This window comes from Clinocottus analis, unplaced genomic scaffold (genome assembly GCF_023055335.1).
Source record: "Clinocottus analis isolate CAN_PGR_092001 unplaced genomic scaffold, fCliAna1.0.p SCAF_5, whole genome shotgun sequence".
Lineage (NCBI taxonomy): Eukaryota > Metazoa > Chordata > Actinopteri > Perciformes > Cottidae > Clinocottus > Clinocottus analis.
The window spans coordinates 22,371,085-22,391,084 of record NW_027176207.1 but is presented as its reverse complement, the minus strand read 5'-3'; the positions used below and the strand labels follow the sequence as shown (position 1 = coordinate 22,391,084).

At 49.9% G+C, this 20,000-nt stretch overlaps 1 protein-coding gene across 1 annotated transcript in view; it reads left to right on the top strand.

The window, feature by feature from the left end:
* LOC137802885 (protein jagged-2-like) overlaps positions 1-20,000 on the top strand; it is a 35,424-nt gene that overhangs the window by 12,701 nt on the left and 2,723 nt on the right. Inside the window, 22 exon segments of the mRNA XM_068601055.1 lie at positions 2,004-2,064; positions 3,317-3,571; positions 4,475-4,535; positions 8,056-8,186; positions 8,442-8,561; positions 8,639-8,752; positions 9,218-9,331; positions 10,889-11,002; positions 12,292-12,338; positions 12,594-12,764; positions 12,841-12,991; positions 13,678-13,842; positions 14,370-14,483; positions 14,861-14,974; positions 15,468-15,581; positions 15,716-15,832; positions 15,944-15,971; positions 16,287-16,372; positions 16,905-17,018; positions 17,161-17,276; positions 18,482-18,742; positions 19,541-19,672. Of these exon segments, the coding sequence (XP_068457156.1) occupies positions 2,004-2,064; positions 3,317-3,571; positions 4,475-4,535; positions 8,056-8,186; positions 8,442-8,561; positions 8,639-8,752; positions 9,218-9,331; positions 10,889-11,002; positions 12,292-12,338; positions 12,594-12,764; positions 12,841-12,991; positions 13,678-13,842; positions 14,370-14,483; positions 14,861-14,974; positions 15,468-15,581; positions 15,716-15,832; positions 15,944-15,971; positions 16,287-16,372; positions 16,905-17,018; positions 17,161-17,276; positions 18,482-18,742; positions 19,541-19,672 (2,700 nt within the window).

The following is a 20,000-nucleotide window of genomic DNA, read 5'->3' as shown; positions in this document are numbered from 1 at the left end:
AGGCGTAGTGTGCAGACGTAGTGCGCAGACGTAGTGTGCAGACAGACGTAGTGTGCAGACGTAGTGTGCAGGCGTAGTGTGCAGGCGTAGTGTGCAGACAGACGTAGTGTGCAGACGTAGTGTGCAGGCGTAGTGTGCAGGCGTAGTGTGCAGACGTGCTGAGCATTGAATCCACAAAAATGGTCCAGATTAATAGTTCTGTTATTTTGGTTCTTCTTCTACGTTCATGTTGTAAACGTTGTAAACATTCAACACTTTTTCAAAACCTTTTTTATTTCACATTCTGACTTTAGTCGCAGAGAAGAAGAAGAAGAAGAAGAAGTGTTCACCCAAAAGCCTCAAATAAATACTCAATATTCATAACTATGTTTGTCCCCTGAAGCAAAGCATTGTTGTGTGTTTTTCTTGGAACGAGTCCTTCGGTCCCGAGTCGCCGCGACACGCCGTCGCTTTAACTTACAGATTCATTTCCAGATAATAATAAATAAAAAACCTTAGCAGTCAGGCATTACTGCGCTGCAAGTGTCTCCTCTTAAAGGCACAGAGTCCAGTTTTTTTTCTCTCTCTCCTCATTAAAAAAAAGCGAGCAGATCCCTTCAGGCCGCCGGGAGCTGCTCGCTGGCAGCGGCGTGGGAACGCAGCCTTTCCCAGCGTCACTCTCCAAATTATGCAAAAAGGAATGTGAACGTGTGAACGCTCTGCTCCTGATGACGGCGGCTCATATCTGAGTTTCTGTGTGAACTCGCCAGCCTCGTATCTGAGTTTCTGTTTCGCCGTGTTCGCTGGTGACCTCTGAGCTTCTATACGCTGGTGACCTCTGAGCTTCTATACGCTGGTGACCTCTGAGCTTCTATACGCTGGTGACCTCAAAGCTTCTATACGCTGGTGACCTCAAAGCTTCTATACGCTGGTGACCTCTGAGCTTCTATACGCTGGTGACCTCAAAGCTTCTATACGCTGGTGACCTCAAAGCTTCTATACGCTGGTGACCTCTGAGCTTCTATACGCTGGTGACCTCAAAGCTTCTATACGCTGGTGACCTCAAAGCTTCTATACGCTGGTGACCTCTGAGCTTCTATACGCTGGTGACCTCAAAGCTTCTATACGCTGGTGACCTCAAAGCTTCTATACGCTGGTGACCTCTGAGCTTCTATACGCTGGTGACCTCAAAGCTTCTATACGCTGGTGACCTCAAAGCTTCTATACGCTGGTGACCTTTTATCAACACACCAGTCAGGCTTTAAGACAAAACATTACAGCTGCACTGAAAGTGGTAAATGATGTTTGTGTTGACAAGAAGCAACATTGTGCGTCTCTGTTTATTGATCCTTTTGACACAGTTGACCGTGATGTTTTAAAGCGCTCGCTTGGTTCAGGACCGACCTTCAGAGGTCTCAGCGCATCAGGTATGAGGGTCTATCCTCTGACGGGCGGCTGTCTGTAAAGGTGTGCCACAAGGAACTGTATTAGATCCACTTTTATTACTATTCATACAAATAATCTGGGCCAAAAAGTGGTGGACGCTCACGGTCACTTCTATGCTGATGACACTGTGATGTATTGTTGATGACACTGAGATGTATTGTTGATGACACTGAGAACTATTGTTGATGACACAGTGACGCATTGTTGATGACACTGTGATGTATTGCTGATGACACTGTGATGTATTGTTGATGACACTGTGATGTATTGTTGATGACACTGTGATGTATTGTTGATGACACTGTGACGCATTGTTAATGACACTGTGACACATTGTTGATGACACTGTGATGTATTGTTGATGACACTGAGGCATTGTTGATGACACTGTGATGTATTGTTGATGACACTGTGTGCCTCAACTCTTGTGCTTTTAATGTTGTTCACAATAGCTGAAACTTGTTCTGAATACAGAGAAGACAAAACTCACGTTGTTTTCTGTGAGTGTCTACGGGCGTGCACGTGGTAACCTGTGAGTGTGTGTGGGCGTGCACGTGTAACCTCCCTCTGTGTTGCAGAGGGCCTTCACGGTGATCCTGGAGGCCTGGGACCGAGACAACGGCTCTCACAGCAGCAACGGTAAGACTCTGATGTTCTCGCCTCTTCCTGGTCCTTCTATATTTATCCGGTAAGAGCGTCGCATCGCCCCCCCCCCCCTCCCAATTATGACAGTTTGTGGTAGTTTGTTGCAGTTTATAGTAGTTGGTAGTAGTTGGTGGTAGTTTGTAGTAGTTGGTGGTATTTTGTGGTAGTTGGTTGTAGTTTGTGGTAGTTTGTAGTAGTTAGTGATAGTTTGTAGCAGTTGGTGGTAGTTGGTGTGCAGCTGAAGTGGGTTAGACCATCAGATTATGTGCACACGACCTTGACTTCAGCTCAAAGGTCAGCAAGCAGTAGAGAGGTCAAAGGTCAAGACAAAACACTCCAGTTGCACCTTGTTGCATGCGACTATATATAAATAAATAAATACATATTTCTATAGAGCTTTGTTCTCCTCTCACTCGGGCCGCGATCAGCTGCTGGGATCTGAACCCCAGCTTGTTGACATAAGGAGGTTTTAAATGGCCCACTCGGCCGCTCTACCCGGTAACAGCGTCTCCTCCGGGACGAGGGCCGGCTCCTGATTGGTCCATATTTTTACACCTAATTGCTGCAGATGAGCAGCAGCGAGTGAGCGCTTCAGGTGGCGGCCGAAGGACCGGAGCTGTTTAAAAACATGCAACGATCCTGCAGTGAAACTCTCAGGACCGATGATGTTTCCCTTCTTCCACATTCCTGCTGCACGAGGCTCCGCCCCCTTTCTTACGCTCATGGAAAACCTGGAAAAGTCCTGGAGTTTTAAAATACTCAAGGCTTTGAAAAAGTTCTTGAAAGAAATATCAAATCCCCAAAGTGTAGTAAAAGTCTTGTAATGTTCATGTGTTCATGACGTTCATTTACGCTGAGTTTGAAATAATGAATTTCACTACATGTTTTGTAAAAACTCATAAACATTTGTTTTACAGTTATAAAATGTATTTTTAAAGTTATGAAAATTTGGGGAAAAGTCAAGAAAATGTGGTTTAAAGTCATGAACATTTTGTAAAAAGTCATGAAAATTGGTTTGAAGTCATGAGAATTTGGTTTCCGGAGTCTCGTTGTGTAACTTCTCTCCTCGTCGTTCGTTGTGTAACTTCTCTCCTCGTCGTTCGTTGTGTAACTTCTCTCCTCGTCGTTCGTTGTGTAACTTCTCTCCTCGTCGTTCGTTGTGTAACTTCTCTCCTTGTCGTTCGTTGTGTAACTTCTCTCCTCGTCGTTCGTCGTGTAACTTCCTCGCTCGTCGTTGTCGCTGCAGACGAGGAGCTGCTGATCGAGCGCAGCGTCTACAAAGGGATGCTGAACCCCGGCGAGGAGAAGCAGGCGGTGGAGCACAAGAGCGCGGCGGCGCGGCTGGAGTTCGCCGTGCGCGTGCGCTGCGACGAGCACTACTACGGCGGGAAGTGCAACAAGGTGTGCCGGCCGCGGGACGACTACTTCGGACACTACGTGTGCGACCAGCTGGGGAACCGAGGCTGCATGGAGGGCTGGACGGGGCCCGACTGCAAAGCAGGTACGGAGGGACGGGGGGGGCGTGCACCACGGCGTGCACCACGGCGTGCACCACGGCGTGCACTTTTCTACTGCTTCACATGAGCGTGACGGCTTGAACGGGTCCAGCAGACCTCTAAAGCTCTGCAGCGCTTTCAATGGTCCGAAGCCCCGCCCACTTCCAATCACATGACGCAATAACTCAAAACCATATTTATTCTTCTCTTCTACTTTTCTTCTAAAAGCTCAATTTATTTTCCTTCAGCTGACTAACACAATTATTTTATTATTTTACAAATTTTACACATTTGCAATATGGCCGACTGCAGCGTCCAAATATGTGTCGCAATACGTTTTGTGTGAAATATTATATTTTTTTAGAAATAATGAAAATAATAATAAAAAAAATTATGAAAGAAATAATAAAAATAATTTAAAAAAAAGTAAAATATTTATAAAAATAATAACCGCCTCATTGGTAAAAAAAGAAAAAAAAAAAAACGCATTAAAAAATAAAATCCATCCATCTAACTGGATTTGTTCCACACGCACACAGATTTATTAATAATTTAGCAAGAAATGCGACAAAATTGTGCAGCTGATGTTTTGGTGTAATTAAGAGAGGAAGTCATAAATAGTTCAAAACTTTATTTAAATACATAAACTTTCCTCACGAGGACGAGAGCGTCAGCAGGAAACCTTCAGGAAGTTCAGCTCGTTGCAGGAATTCAAAGAATGTTTTGGAAACTGTCGCTGGCCGGCGTGCTGCCGGAGCCGGAGGCCGCCGCCCCTGCTGCTGTTGTTGTTGTTGTTGCTGTTGTTGTTGTTGTTGTTGTTATGTTGTTGCTGTTGTTGTTGTTGTTGTTGTTGACAGCTGAGAGGACGAGCTGCTGTTTGAAACTCACAAAGCTTTTCTCTCCTGCAGCAATCTGCAAGCAGGGATGCAGCCTGGAGCACGGAGGCTGCAGCGCGCCGGGGGAGTGCAGGTGAGCCCTCTGCTGTTTGTTTGTTTGTTTGTTTGTTTGCTTGTTTTCCTCCTCTTTGCTCACGTACGCTGCTGTTCGGGTTGAAAACCCTGAAAGAGTTTATTGAGTTTAACATGTTGAAAACACAACGAGCAGTCTGACCCCATTGTTCTGCTTCCTGTCCACACACACACACACACACACACACACACACACACACACACACACACACACACACACACACACACACACACACACACACACACACACCATGCCAGCAGCCCTCATCACCTCCTTCCATCCTGAGCCTTGTTATGGCTGCAGGATGGAACGCACATTCAGGGGCTGGAGGGGTTTAACTATATATAGATGTATGTGTGTAAATATATATATATATATATATATATATATATATATATATATATATATATATATATATATATATATATATATATATATATATATTTACACTTACATCTATATATACCCTCCAAACAGTTTAGTCTGGCGACCGACAGAAAGAAATGTGGCAGTTATGCAACTTTCTTTTTTCCATCCGTCTGCTGTTGCAAAGAAGTAATTGATTACACACACACACACACACACACACACACACACACACACACACACACACACACACACACACACACACACACACACACGGCTGCAGAGTGTTTTTTTTAAGAAAAGGCTGACCGGGCGTTTGTTGCAGAGAGAATTTTAGATTTGATTACATGTGGAGCTGAACTGTACATTTGGACACAGAGGAGCTTTAAAAAGACACACACACACACACACACACACACACACACACACACACACACACACACACACACACACACACACACACACACACTCGGAGGTTTGATTTAGATAAATTCTGGTAAAAACAGAAGGAAACAAAGCTGACGTTTTTTATTGGAAAAGGCCGGAGGATGAAAGAGAGGAACACCCTGGAATGTGTCTCAACATGTGATGGGAACACACACACACACACACACACACACACACACACACACACACACACACACACACACACACACACACACACACACACACACACACACACCGCTAAGAAACAGGAAGACGAACATCCATCCAATCAGAGGATACGGAGAGTAAAGCAGTTAGCATAGAAGCTAGTTAGCATTCGGGCATTAAATAACATTGTAAAACAAATATCACGCTACCACACACACACACACACACACACACACACACACACACACACACACACACACACACACACAGAGAGAGAGTGTGTGTTTCTTACACAACCTACGCTCCTTCATATGACACCAAACAGTAGCTATGGCAACAGCCGGCTAAGTCCGTCCACTGGATTTTGGGCGCGAGGCTCACACACACACACACACACACACACACACACGCACACACACACACACACACACACACACACACACACACACGCACACACACACACACACACACACACACACACACACACACACCCTCTACCTCTGGGTGTGGTCAGTTGGGGTATTTTTGCCCCCCCCCCCCCCCCCCCCCCCCTTGCGGCCTTTTCCATTGATGGGATGGCAGCCCATCAATGGGTAATCCATTGTGGGTAATGCCCCCCCCCCCCCCTCTGCAGCCAGACAGACTGTCCACGCTGCCGCCGCGGTCGCACCGCTGACAGTGAGCAGGACCGGACGACACCACGCACTGCTGTAAACAACACACACACACACACACACACACACACGTGCACACACACGCACACGTGCACGTAGCCGGGCAGATTGGCGTGCTTGTGGTCGTGCGCGCAGTTAAATGTCGTTTCGGCTTACAAAGCGTGCAGGAAACACTGAAAGCAGCTGCAGCGTCTCCGTCCTGAGACCGAACAGAGAGAAACGTGTTGCTGCAGCTCACAGCGCGCAGACGGGGTGCCGGCAGCCATCTTGAAGGGAGGGGGGGGGGGGGGGGAGGGGCGGGGTCCCTAAAATAGCCGGGCGGAGAAGTGACAGGACAGGTGCAGCAAGGTTACCGCTGGCCTTGGAATAACAGAGTGCCGCCATAAACCAACAGATTAGCCCCCCCCCCCCTCCATGAGACGACTCATTCCAGGTTTGACCTTTGACCTCAAGGCACAAATAAAAGCTTCTCACTGAACTGCTGATGATCTACGTCTCGTTTCAGTCGTTTGTTTCACAGAAAAAAACATATTTTTACTGTAATTGGAGAAAAAAAATCTGCAATTTATAGAATTTGACTTTTAGACAAACGATTTATACTGAAAACAGAATATTTGCTGGATCACCTGTTACTGGAAAGACTTCAGGGTTCAATTACAACACACACACACACACACACACACACACACACATACACACACACACACACACACACACACACACTTAGTTAAACGTGTCGTTCACTTTGATGAAGACGTTCAGCTGCAGCTCCATCAATGTGTTGAAATGGTTAAAAGTAACTATATATATATATATATATATATATATATATATATATATATATATATATATATATATGTGTATATATGGAGGTTTTAGCACCTCCAGCAGTCTCCGTGTTCATCCGGCGCTCTGCCCGACATCAAGCGCTCCTCTGTGTTTTCACACCTTTAAAAAGAGTTTAATGATTCACTTGTTTATCAGGATGAAACTGAGTTTTATTTCTTCATTATCTTCCATCTTTCTGATGAGGGACAGAAGCATTTGAGCTTTAAGTCATTAAATCAACTTGTTTGTAGCTAAATAGACTCGTTGATTGTTGAACCTCCTCTTTAGTCCGGGGTTTGAGATCCCTTTGATCAGGAGAAGGAGGGAGGGACTAGGATGTGAGGGCAGGAGGAAGGGACTAGGATGTGAGGGCAGGAGGGAGGGACTAGGATGTGAGGGCAGGAGGCAGGGACAAGGATGTGAGGGCAGGAGGAAGGGACTAGGATGTGAGGGCAGGAGGCAGGGACAAGGATGTGAGGGCAGGAGGGAGGGACTAGGATGTGAGGGCAGGAGGCAGGGACAAGGATGTGAGGGCAGGAGGAAGGGACTAGGATGTGAGGGCAGGAGGCAGGGACTAGGATGTGAGGGCAGGAGGGAGGGACTAGGATGTGAGGGCAGGAGGAAGGGACTAGGATGTGAGAGCAGGAGGAAGGGACTAGGATGTGAGGGCAGGAGCGAGGGACAAGGATGTGAGGGCAGGAGGGAGGGACTAGGATGTGAGGGCAGGAGGCAGGGACAAGGATGTGAGGGCAGGAGGAAGGGACTAGGATGTGAGGGCAGGAGCGAGGGACTAGGATGTGAGGGCAGGAGGGAGGGACTAGGATGGGAGAGAAGGAGGCAGGGACTAAGATGTGAGATAAGGATAAGGGCCTAGGATGTGAGGGCAGGAGGAAGGGACTAGGATGTGAGGGCAGGAAGAAGGGACTAGGATGTGAGGGCAGGAAGAAGGGACTAGGATGTGAGAGCAGGAAGAAGGGACTAGGATGTGAGGGCAGGAGCGAGGGACTAGGATGTGAGGGCAGGAGGCAGGAAGCAGCATTAACCGGTGTGCGTTGCAGGTGTAGCTACGGCTGGCAGGGCCCGCTGTGTGACGAGTGCCTGCCGTACCCCGGCTGCGTGCACGGCACCTGCAACGAGCCGTGGCAGTGCACCTGCGAGAAGAACTGGGGCGGCCTGCTGTGTGACAAAGGTGAGATCTCACCACCTTCACATGACCTTCACACCACCTTCATATGACCTTCACACCACCTTCACACCACCTTCACACACTCAGGTTCTGAGAGTCAAAGGGAACCGGCTTTGAGACTTTCCTACGAGTTTCTTTTGGCATAAAGATAAAGATTCACATGGTCACATGGTCACATAGAGTTGGTCACATGGTCACATGGTCACATGGAGTTGGTCACATGGTCACATGGTCACATGGGCGCTCTCCTCCCTGCAGACCTGAACTACTGCGGGACCAACCGGCCGTGCAACAACGGGGGCACCTGCATGAACACGGAGCCGGACGAGTACAACTGCGCCTGTCCGGACGGCTACTCGGGCAAGAACTGTGAGATCGGTGAGTCTGAGACCAAAGCGACGGAAACGTTCTGAGTGAAGTTCTGAGTCATGACATTAATGAGTGTTTCCTCTCAGCGGAGCACGCCTGTGTGTCCAACCCGTGTGCCAGCGGCGGCACCTGCCACGAGGTCCCGTCAGGCTTCGAGTGTCACTGTCCGGCGGGCTGGTCCGGACCCACCTGCGCTCAAGGTGAGTCACGGTTATTATTATTATTACTGTTTTGTATTTATTCAGTTTGCTCTTCTGCGCAAACGTGTCTGCGTGAACGTGAACGTCTGCCTGAACGTCTGCATGAACGTCTGCCTAAACGTCTGCGTGAATGTCTGCATGAACGTCTGCATCAACGTCTGCCTGAACGTGAACGTCTGCGTCAGCGTCTGCATGAACGTCTGCCTGAACGTGAACATCTGCCTGAACGTCTGCTTAAACGTCTGCGTAAACGTCTGCCTGAACGTCTGCCTAAACGTCTGCGTGAATGTCTGCATCAACGTCTGCCTGAACGTCTGCATCAACGTCTGCGTGAACGTCTGCATGAACGTCTGCGTGAATGTCTGCATGAACGTCTGCATCAACGTCTGCCTGAACGTGAACGTCTGCCTGAACGTGAACGTCTGCCTGAACGTCTGCGTGACGCTCGTGTGCTCCGTGTTTCAGACACTGACGAGTGCGCGTCGGGCCCGTGTGCTCAGGGCGGAACCTGCATGGACCTGGAGAACGGGTTCGAGTGCCTCTGCCCTCCGCAGTGGACGGGCAAGACCTGCCAGATCGGTACGTCTCGTCTGCTCAGAGACGACTTCAGATGTTTGTTCCTCCTTTCAGCCGCTTGTGTTCACCTGTGAAGCCATACTTGTGAACATAATCTGATATCTCGATTGAATTCTTCATTGCATGCTGGGTGATGTTTTGCTCTGGTAAAGCCGGCGTGCCGCTGTGTGTGTGTGTGATGCGTCGACATTGTGTGTGTGTGTGTGGGTGTGTGTGTGTGTTGCATCGGCGTCCTGATTCCTCTGCAGGATCCCGTTTGCTTGCAGCGTTGCAGCGTATCTGGGTGCTTGTTTCTGCGGCCCCGCCCTTTCAGCAGTGGTGTTACTGCAGGAGGGCCACTTATTTAGACTGTGTGTGTTTGTGTGTGTGTGTGTGTGTGTGTGTGTGTGTATGTAAGTGTGCCCATCGCTGGGCTTCATCTGCAACTCGAGCCAGGTGACTTGAGTAAAGCTAAAAATAACTTCCCGCCTGGCAACTGCTTGCCCCGGGGCAAAGTATCCTCCAGCGAGGGGTGGGGGTATCTTTGGCTCCAGACGGGGCGTAACCGCTACCGTACGCCACGCTGAGGCCGACGCCCCCGACACAGCGGAGCCCTCACCCCCCTCGACCTCGCCCAGGAAAACACTTCATGCGCTTCATAACCTGCCGACATGCGGCGGCGGGAAGCAACCGGAACGCGGCGGTTGGGTTGGCGTTGCGGATCGGCAGAGCGGGGCGGTACCTGGGAGAGAGCGGGACCCTGGGGGGAGAGAGGGAGAGCGGGGGAGAGACCAGTGGTAGTAGGGGGAGGTTGGGTTCTTTGGGAATGGGTCGGTGTTTGGTGTCAGCCGGCCAACAGGTGCCGCTTACCTCCCGGGAGTAGTATTAATGCACTGTGTCGGTTCAGAGTGAGCGCGGCGGCGGCGCTAGCCGCCTCTGAAACTGACCACTTGGAATGCTGCAGGTTGGCCTTCAGGGAATGCCATAGAGAGATATTAACCCCGGGGGAGGGGCAGGAGACGGGAAGAGGGAGCGGGAGGGGTCAGACGTGGACTTTAGCCTGTGAATGTTCTGGCTAGCCGGCGATGTCTGAGTCGTTTCCCCGCAACAGCAGCTTGAACTACGCGGTGCCGCGTTACAACAGAAAGGCTTTCCATGTCACACACAACATGAACACAACAGCATCAAATCTATACAAACACGAGGGAATAAAGTCGATGCAACACCCTGTGAACACTGTGCAGAGACCCTCTTAATAAGTAAGGAGATATTTCTAGGAATTGTTCTTTCTCTATTGAGAGAGGAAAACCATGAACTTCTTTTAGCTAGCTAGCAAGCTAATTCCACCTATTTCAATGCTACGGATACAGAAACATGTAAACAGACTGTTCATCAGAGCGTTGCAGCTCTTTTCCTACGTTGCAGACGTACGGCAGCTATGCTATGACCAGATGTCTGGAAGGCATCACCAGTAGAGAAGTCCTTCAGAGTGTTGTGGCGCCGTGAAGCCTCGCTTGGTGACGGGCTTCCTGAGCATCTCCTCGGCTCCTCCCCCTCATTCTCTCCTGTGTCTTTTCGCAGACGTTAATGAATGTGCGGGGAAGCCGTGCCTCAGTGCTTACTCTTGCAAAAACTTGATTGGTGGATATCACTGTGCCTGCTTTCGTGGATGGGTTGGCCAGAACTGTGACATCAGTCAGTATATCAATCCGGATCCCAGCTGCTGTTCCTGTAGCGCCGATAGAGGCTCGTCCCCTTCGCTGGCTTCTGTTCCCCAAGCTTCCTCCTGCTCTTCCTTCCTTCATCAGTCTCTCTGAAAGGACTAAGACATGTTTCAGGGGGTTTCTGTCCATATTAGAGACGTGAACACATCAATCTAACCAAGAAAGAAACAGTCCTTGCTCGGATTCTAAAGAAATAAGCGCTTCCTCACTTAAAATGACAAGTTTTCTAGGGTAATACGACCTTATAATAATTATTTAATCTCATAGGCATGTTGCAACAGCTGCTATTGGGCTTTGATAGCATGCTAGTGGCTATGTCCCCAACATCCTATGTTCCTAGGATCCTATGTCCCCAACATCCTTCCTTCCTTGGGTCCTATGGTTCCAAGGCTCTATGTTCCTAGGGTCCTATAATCCTATGATTCAAAGATCCTATGCCCCAAACATCCTATATTCCTTTGGTTTTATGATCCTTTCCTTTGGTTTTATGATCCTAGGGTTCTAAGGTTATATGTCCCCAACAACCTATGTTCCTAGGGTTCTATGTTCTCTGTTAAAAAAAAAGTAAACTTCTGAAGTTTTATTTGGGACTTTTCTACCCAACGCCTTGTGTTACCTCCATGCTCTGGTCGCTTTCCCTCCCATAATAGCCCGTGTCGTATTATGTGGAAAAAAAGCCTGTTTTCAGACCCAGGTGGTCAAAAACACACTTATTTTAACTTAACACTTAACCTAACCAAGAACCAAGACAATTTCCTGCAGCCATGGGGCTTTAACAGCTGTTAGAATATGGATAGATATAATAATATGGGCAGATAAAATAATATGGGCAGATATAATATGGACATCAAACAACAGTAACATGTTTGGTCTTTTCCGATCGAGCGATGAAGGGAATAAAAGATGCTTCTGGAACATTCCTTCTCCTTTCTCCTGCTCTCAGACGTTTGCAGCTGCCATGCCCTGGCCTACCTTCCTCCTCTAGCGCTATGACTGCATTTCTTTCCCCTGATGGCTGTAAATCTTTTAGAGGAAATCTCGAGGGGTAGTTTTGACATCGCACGTTCTCGCTGCACCTCTGATCCTGCGTGTGCACATTCCTCCAGCACTTGCTTTTTGGTTTGATTCCCTTTTTTCTGTGGCGGCTGCATGCGTCCTGCCCCAGTGCATGCTTCCTGCACCAGTGCATGCTTCCTGCACCAGTGCATGCTCCGCTGGTCAAACTCAAAGCTCACGTTTTCTGTTGCTTTTCTTCCTCAGATCAGAACAGCTGTCACGGCCAGTGTCAGAACGGAGGAACCTGCAAGGTGAGAGTCACAGACGTCACGCTCACGGGCCTTTTGGGTTTGGTTGCTAACTCGTACTGCCTGAAGTGGTTTTTCCTTTCCTAACATGAGTGAATAAGTCCAGAGGATATTAAGGGTGTGCAAAAAAAAGATGTTTTCTGACAAATATTGATCCAACTACCTGAGTCAGAGTAGAAAAGCCAGAAATACAGAAAGCCAGTTGGAAACAACAAGCCTTGGTTTTAAACTTTTAAACACAGCGGGCTTGTGTTGCAGGAGGGCGGGGCCAGAGGCTGCGTCTGCCAGGCGGGCTTCGTGGGCCGGCACTGCGAGCTGCAGAGGAACCGCTGCGCCAGCGGGCCGTGCAGGAACGGCGGGCGCTGCCACACCCTGCTGGACGGCTTCATATGCGAGTGCCCTGAGGGCTTCGCCGGCGCCGCCTGTGAGGTGAGGACTCGACCCGGCGATCGGGTGCACGTTGTTGTGAGCACGCTCCTCCAGCGCCCTGCGCTCCGTCTTGCAGGTGCAGAACGACCCCTGCAGCCCCAGCCCGTGTCACAACAAGGCCCAGTGCCACGGCCTGGGGGGCGACTTCTACTGCAGCTGCCCCGACGACTACGAGGGCCGCACCTGCTCGCAGCTCAAGGACCACTGCAAGACCAACCGGTGCCGAGGTAACGCGGTACACTGGGGAACCTAGGGGGGAAACGGGGGGAACCTGGTGGGAACCACGGGGGAACTTTGGGGGGAACCAGGAGGGAAACTGGGGAGAACCTGGTGGGAACCACTGGGGAACTTGGGGGGGAACCACAGGGGAAGGTGAAGGAGAACCTGGGGGCAACCACGGGTGAACCTGGTGGGAACCACTGGGGAACTTGGGGGGGAACCACAGGGGAACATGAAGGGGAACCTGGGGGGGAACCACGGGGGAATCTGGGGGGGAACCACAGGGGGACCCTGGGGGGTACCACGGAGGAACATGAAGAGGAACCTGGGGGGAACCATGGAGGAACCTGGGGGGAACATGAAGGGGAACCTGGGCTGGAACCACGGGGGAACATGTAGACGAACATGAAGACGAACCTGGGGGGAAACCTGAGCAGGAACCTGGGTTGGTGGACCACGGGGAACATGAAGGGAACCTGGGGGAAACCTTGGGAAAACCTGGTGTGAACCATGGGGGAAACCCGGAGGGGAACCTGGAGTGAAATCTAGGGCGAACCTGAGGAGGAACCTGGGCGGTCTTTTGATTCCATCAAACATTTCAATCCTCCAGCCAGAAGCAAGACTGACACGTCTGATCATCTCTCTCTCTCTCTCTCTCTCTCTCTCTCTCTCTCTCTCTCTCCTCCCCCTCAAGTGATTGACAGTTGCACCGTAGCCGTGGCGACCAACGACACCCAGAAGCGGGTGTGGCACATCTCGTCCAACGTGTGCGGCCCTCACGGCCGCTGCATCAGCCTGCCGGCCGGGAACTTCAGCTGCTCCTGTGAGGCCGGATTCACCGGCACCTACTGCCACGAGAGTGAGTCACACACACACACACACACACACACACACACACACACACACACACACACACACACACACACACACACACACACACAGGCTATATTTACCAGCAGTTACCATCACTGGGAGCACATGACTGACGGTAACACAGACAGGTTCACGTCATCATCACAGTTCAGTTTACAGCCGGCGGGAAAAAAAACACCAAAGTAAATGTGAAGGAGTTTTGGGTTTTATCCACTCAAAGGATATTTTTTAAAATATCTTTAAAATATCTTTAAAATATTTTAAAATATTTTTAGTATATTTTCAAAAGCTAAAACATGTTGTTTTGTCAGGTTAAAGACAATTAACCTTCATTTTTCTAATATTGAAAATATCCTTGCATTTACTTTAACCTATAAATATCCAGGACGGTCCCATTGAGGGCCAACGCAACGGTTTCATAAAGGACACAAGTAACAACTTGATCACAGAGTAATAACACAGTAATAACTTATATTAATAATATATTAAGTCCTTCCTCACCCTCTCCTGCAGACATTAACGACTGTGCGTCGTCTCCCTGTAAGAACGGAGGAACCTGCATCGATGGGATCAACTCCTTCCAGTGCGTCTGCCCGGACGGCTGGGAGGGCGGCCTCTGTGACGCGGGTGAGGGAGTGTGTGTGTGTGTGTGTCTGTGTGTGTGTGTGTGTGTGTGTGTGTGTGTGTGTGTGTGTCCGAGCAGCAGAGGGTTTGTTTCGGGAATAAAAACAAGCAGAACGATTTGTTGACTTCTGTTTTATAACATCCACTCATTTACATGGTCAGTGCGCACATTTGCAGATGACACTGTTATATACATATACAATTTTTTCTTAATTTATATATATATATATATATATATATATATATATATATATATATATATATATATATATATATATATATAAATAGTGGACCAGTGCATCCCTAGTTAAACGTCAATGTAACAGTCTTACGTGCATAAGGTTCAGAGGATAAACGCGTGAACATCTGCTCGCCTCCAGATGTGAACGAGTGCAGCAGGAACCCGTGTCAGAACGGCGGGCGCTGCGTGGACCTGGTCAACGACTTCTACTGCGACTGTGTGGAGCAGTGGAAGGGCAAGACCTGCCACTCACGTGAGTCCTGGTGCCGCAGCACCGACGTGGTTATGATCCATTCCATAACCACCTCACCTCACCACAGGGCTGAAGTTATGGTTTCACAAGAGGTATAAAGAGCCTTATCATCACTTTACACTTGTGCCTCATGACAGTGGAGCCTCATTGTTCAGAGAGCTGAGACTGTTCTGCATGTTGAGAGGTACCACATGAGCATGTAGCTCATATGTAAAGGCCTTTAAAAGGGGAATTTAAGAAATTATGTAAAATTGAAAAAATGGCCGCCGATTCCATGAGTTTAGTTATTTCTTAGTATTTTATCTGATAGAAGATGTTTAGCTGAGGTTACTCCAGTTCATCAGGTCACTGAAGCAACATGGACGCTCAGGTTTCCTTCTGCCCCTGAAGTAGTCGCTCTCTAATGAACCCAACAACCTCTCTCTCTCTCTCTCTCTCTCTCTCTCTCTCTCTCTCTCTCTCTCTCTCTCTCTCTCTCTCTCTCTCCCTGCAGGTGAGAGTCAGTGTGACTCCAGCACCTGCAGGAACGGTGGGACGTGCTACGACCACGGAGACTCCTTCCTGTGCAGCTGCCCCTCAGGGTGGGGGGGCAGCACCTGCAGCACAGGTCAGAACCTTTAGAACCTCAGAACCTTTAGAACCTCAGAACCTCAGAACCTTTAGAACCTTCAGAACCTCAGCTGCTGACTCCTGACAGCAATCTCTTCTTATTGTTGTTGTTGTTGTTGTTGTTGTCTTCAGCTAAGAACAGCACGTGTGACTCGGGCCCGTGTGAGAACGGGGGGACGTGTGTCGGCGCCGGCGACGCCTTCACCTGCATCTGCAGGGACGGCTGGGAGGGAGCCAGCTGTGCTCAGAGTACGTCACACACACACACACACACACACACACACACACACACACGATGAAGAGCAGGTCCTCCTCATCCTCTGGACTCTACTGACTCACTTGTTCTTTCCTCTCTTGCAGACGTCAACGACTGCAGCCCTCATCCCTGGTGAGACTCGTCTTCATCGTCTTCATCGTCCTCTGAGTTGTGTGTTGCTGTTAAACCTGTTGTGTTGTCACGGCTACGCTGCATGGCGTCCCGTCCGGAGGCCGAGCGGCGGCGGCGCTGCAGCTCGCTGCTCACCGCTTGGTTCTGCTGTGCGTTATGAACGTGACCTCTGTGACCTCTGTGACCTCTGGTGTCTTCCTTGACTGGTTACTTCAGCAGCATTAGCAGCAGCATTAGCAACATTGGCAGCATTGGCAGCATTAGCATTAGCAGCATTAGCAGCGTGTCACATGTTCCTCTCTTTCCTCTCTGCAGCTACAACGGCGGCATCTGCGTCGACGGCGTCAACTGGTTCCGCTGTGAGTGCGCTCCGGGGTTCGCCGGACCGGACTGCCGCATCAGTGAGTCCCTGGGAACCGCGAGGGCGTGCGGGGGGAGGGTGTGTGTGTGTGGGTGTGTGTGTGGGGAGGGGGCGGGGGGGGTGAGGGGTCGGAGGTGAAAGGCCACGGGGAGGGGGGAGGAAGCACGAGCCGATTGTTTCTGGTCGGCAGATTAGGAAGCCTTTAAGGAAGGCGGTCTTAACCCTCCCCCCCTGCCCCCGCTGAGCCGGGGGCTGAGCGGGGGTCCCTTCAGGCCGGGCGCTCTCCCGCGGCCCTCTGGGAGAAAATCTCTTGAGAAAAGCCCTTTCAGAAGCAGAGTGTCGTCCGACTGAAGCGATTCAAACCAAACTGCTCTCAAAGAAAACCTTGTGCCAAGAAAAGAAAGAGAAGACAGAACAGATAGAGGAGATAGAGAAGAACAAGAAGATCCCTCTGGAGACGTTTGAATTCCACACTCAGAGCTCGAGCTCCGTTTCCTCTCAGCGAGTCAAACTCTCCTGCGGCGCTTCCTTCTACCTTCCTGACCCTCGACATCTCGTTTCCTTTCCTTCAGACATAGACGAGTGCCAGTCGTCTCCTTGTGCCGACGGCTCCACCTGCGTGGATGAAATCAACGGCTACCGCTGCGTCTGTCCTCCGGGCTTCGCCGGGCCTCGCTGCCACAAGTGTGAGTAGCGTGAACGCTTCACCGCGGCGCCGTCCAGGTCAATGCAACGCAGGAGAGGAGGCTTCACCTCACCGCTTCCTCACTCCCTCCCTCCCTCCCTCCCTCCCTCCCTCCCTCCCTTCCTCCCTTCCTCTCTCCTCAGTCATTGGCCTCGGGAAGCCGTGCCGCCACGCCGGCCTGCAGTTCCCTCACGGCAGCCGGTGGGACGAGGAGTGCAACGGCTGCCGCTGCAACAACGCGCTGGTGCGCTGCTCCAAGGTCAGAGACGCTTACACCTGCACGCTTACACCTGCACGCTGTACGCTTACACCTGTACGCTTACACCTGTACGCTTACACCTGTACGCTTACACCTGCACGCTTACACCTGCACGCTGTACGCTTACACCTGCACGCTTACACCTGCACGCTTACACCTGCACGCTTACACCTGCACGCTGTACGCTTACACCTGTACGCTTACACCTGTACGCTTACACCTGTACGCTTACACCTGCACGCTTACACCTGCACGCTTACACCTGAACGCTTACACCTGCACGCTTACACCTGCACGCTTACACCTGCACGCTTACACCTGCACGCTTACACCTGCACGCTTACACCTGCTGTACGCTTACACCTGTACGCTTACACCTGCACGCTTACACCTGTACGCTTACACCTGCACGCTTACACCTGCACGCTTACACCTGCTGTACGCTTACACCTGCACGCTTACACCTGCACGCTTACACCTGCACGCTTACACCTGTACGCTTACACCTGCACGCTTACACCTGTACGCTTACACCTGTACGCTTACACCTGTACGCTTACACCTGCACGCTTACACCTGTACGCTTACACCTGTACGCTTACACCTGCACGCTTACACCTGTACGCTTACACCTGCACGCTTACACCTGTACGCTTACACCTGCACGCTTACACCTGTACGCTTACACCTGCACGCTCACACCTGCACTTTATTCATTTATTTATTCTGCTGGTCACTTTTCTGTTGACTTTGACTTCACTACATTTTGCAGAAACTGATCCGTTGACTCTGAAACCTTCATCACTCGCTACAAAATGTCAAATCATAATTCTCAAAGTTCTTTAAAAGTTTTTTATTAGTAGCATGTACTTTTACTCACAAATACCGATATGTGTAGGTACGTTTAAGTACTTTTATACACATTCATACACACTGTAATCCTGTAATTTCCCCACTGAGGGACTAATAAAGGATTATCTTATCTTACCTTAATATTTAAGTACATTTAATATCACAAAAGGACTTTAGATACTTAGCTACAGAAAACATCAGATACTTTTAGACTTTACTTATCTTACATTCAATTCAGTTTATTTTCTACAGCTTTACAATCAGTACACATGACCTCCTGTCCCAGGAGCTCACACCGGACCAGGAAGAACTCCCCCGTTAACTCTTCAGCTTAACTCCCGTCCTGTCTGCAGGTGCGCTGCGGCCGGCGGCCCTGCCTCCTCCCGAAGGCCCCGCCCCTCCCGGACTTGTCCCCGCCCCCCTGCCCCGGCGGCCACGAGTGCGTGCAGCACCAGTTCCTCACCTGCTTCTCGCCGCCGTGCCGCCAGTGGGGCGTGTGCTCGACGCCCGACCCGCCCACGCCGCTGCACACGCAGTGCGAGCCCAACAGCGGCTTCCTGGACAACAGCTGCGCTCGCATCACGCTCATCTTCAAGAAGGACAAAGTGCCGCAGGTGAGCCGCTTCCTGTTAACATCTTTTATTCTGACAAGATCTATACAACTAAAATGTTGCGTAACTCCATAAACCAGAATATTGCCAAAGCCGTCGGTGGTTTAGTGTGATGATGTCATCACAGCGTGACGATGACCAATAACAGAAGCTGTAGCTTTTTAATTTACGACCCATTTCACGTAAACCACGATCTCCTGCCGGAGGTGAGAATCTGAGCTTTTTACCCAGCAGGCACTGCTTTTGACAGTTTTCAAACCATTCATTCTTTCTACTTATTGGGCGGGAAAATGGTAAAAAAAAATAGCTCATGAGAACATTTCAAATGTGGCGTTCTGCTGGTTTTCTTCTCTCTTTAACGCCGCTCGTTTTCCCGCCAAACCGGATCGTTAGCGCCCCATAGCCGCCAGATCATTAGCGACCGCTAACGCGCTCGTGATGCTCGTGTTTGATGACACGTTGAGCTCCAGCTGACTCCGTCTGGCCTCAATCAACAACCCGCTTGTTCACCACTGGTCCCGCGGCGCGTCTGGATGGAGTTTTATGAATGGAAACGAGTCCGTCCCTCTGACGAGATACTGATCTGAGATCCGAGCCACAGGCCACGCCCCCCTGCTGGGCTCTGATTGGCTCCATCTGAAACAGACTTAGAAGGAATTAGAAGCTGATTGTTGCCCGCCAGCAGTGCAGATGCTAATCTGTCGCGCGCGCGTGTGTGTGTGTGTGTGTGTATGTGTGTGTGTGTGTGTGTGTGTGTGTGTGTGTGTGTGTGTGTGTGTGTGTGTGTGTGTGTGTGTGCAGGGCACCACTGTAGAGAACATCTGCTCTGAGCTGAGGTACCTCCCCGTGGCTCAGACGCTGGCCGAGGAGCGAGCGCTGCTCATCCTCTGTGACCTGTCCTACTCCAACGGGGACGCCGTGGAGGTCGCCATGGTAGTTACACACACACACACACACACACACACACACACACACACACACACACACACACACACACACACATATACACACACACAGATGCATTGATATGCAGTATTGGCCCAGTAGTCTTTGGTGGTTGATTTATATTTGAGAAGGTAATGAGACAACAAAATGATACAATACAAAAATGATAAAATACAAAATGATACAACAGGATGAAGTCCATGCAGCTCTATCAGTAACACCTTCAGAAGCTGCTCTCTCTCTCTATTGGCATCTATATATATATATATATATATATATATATATATAGATATATATATGTATGAAGAAAGAAGAA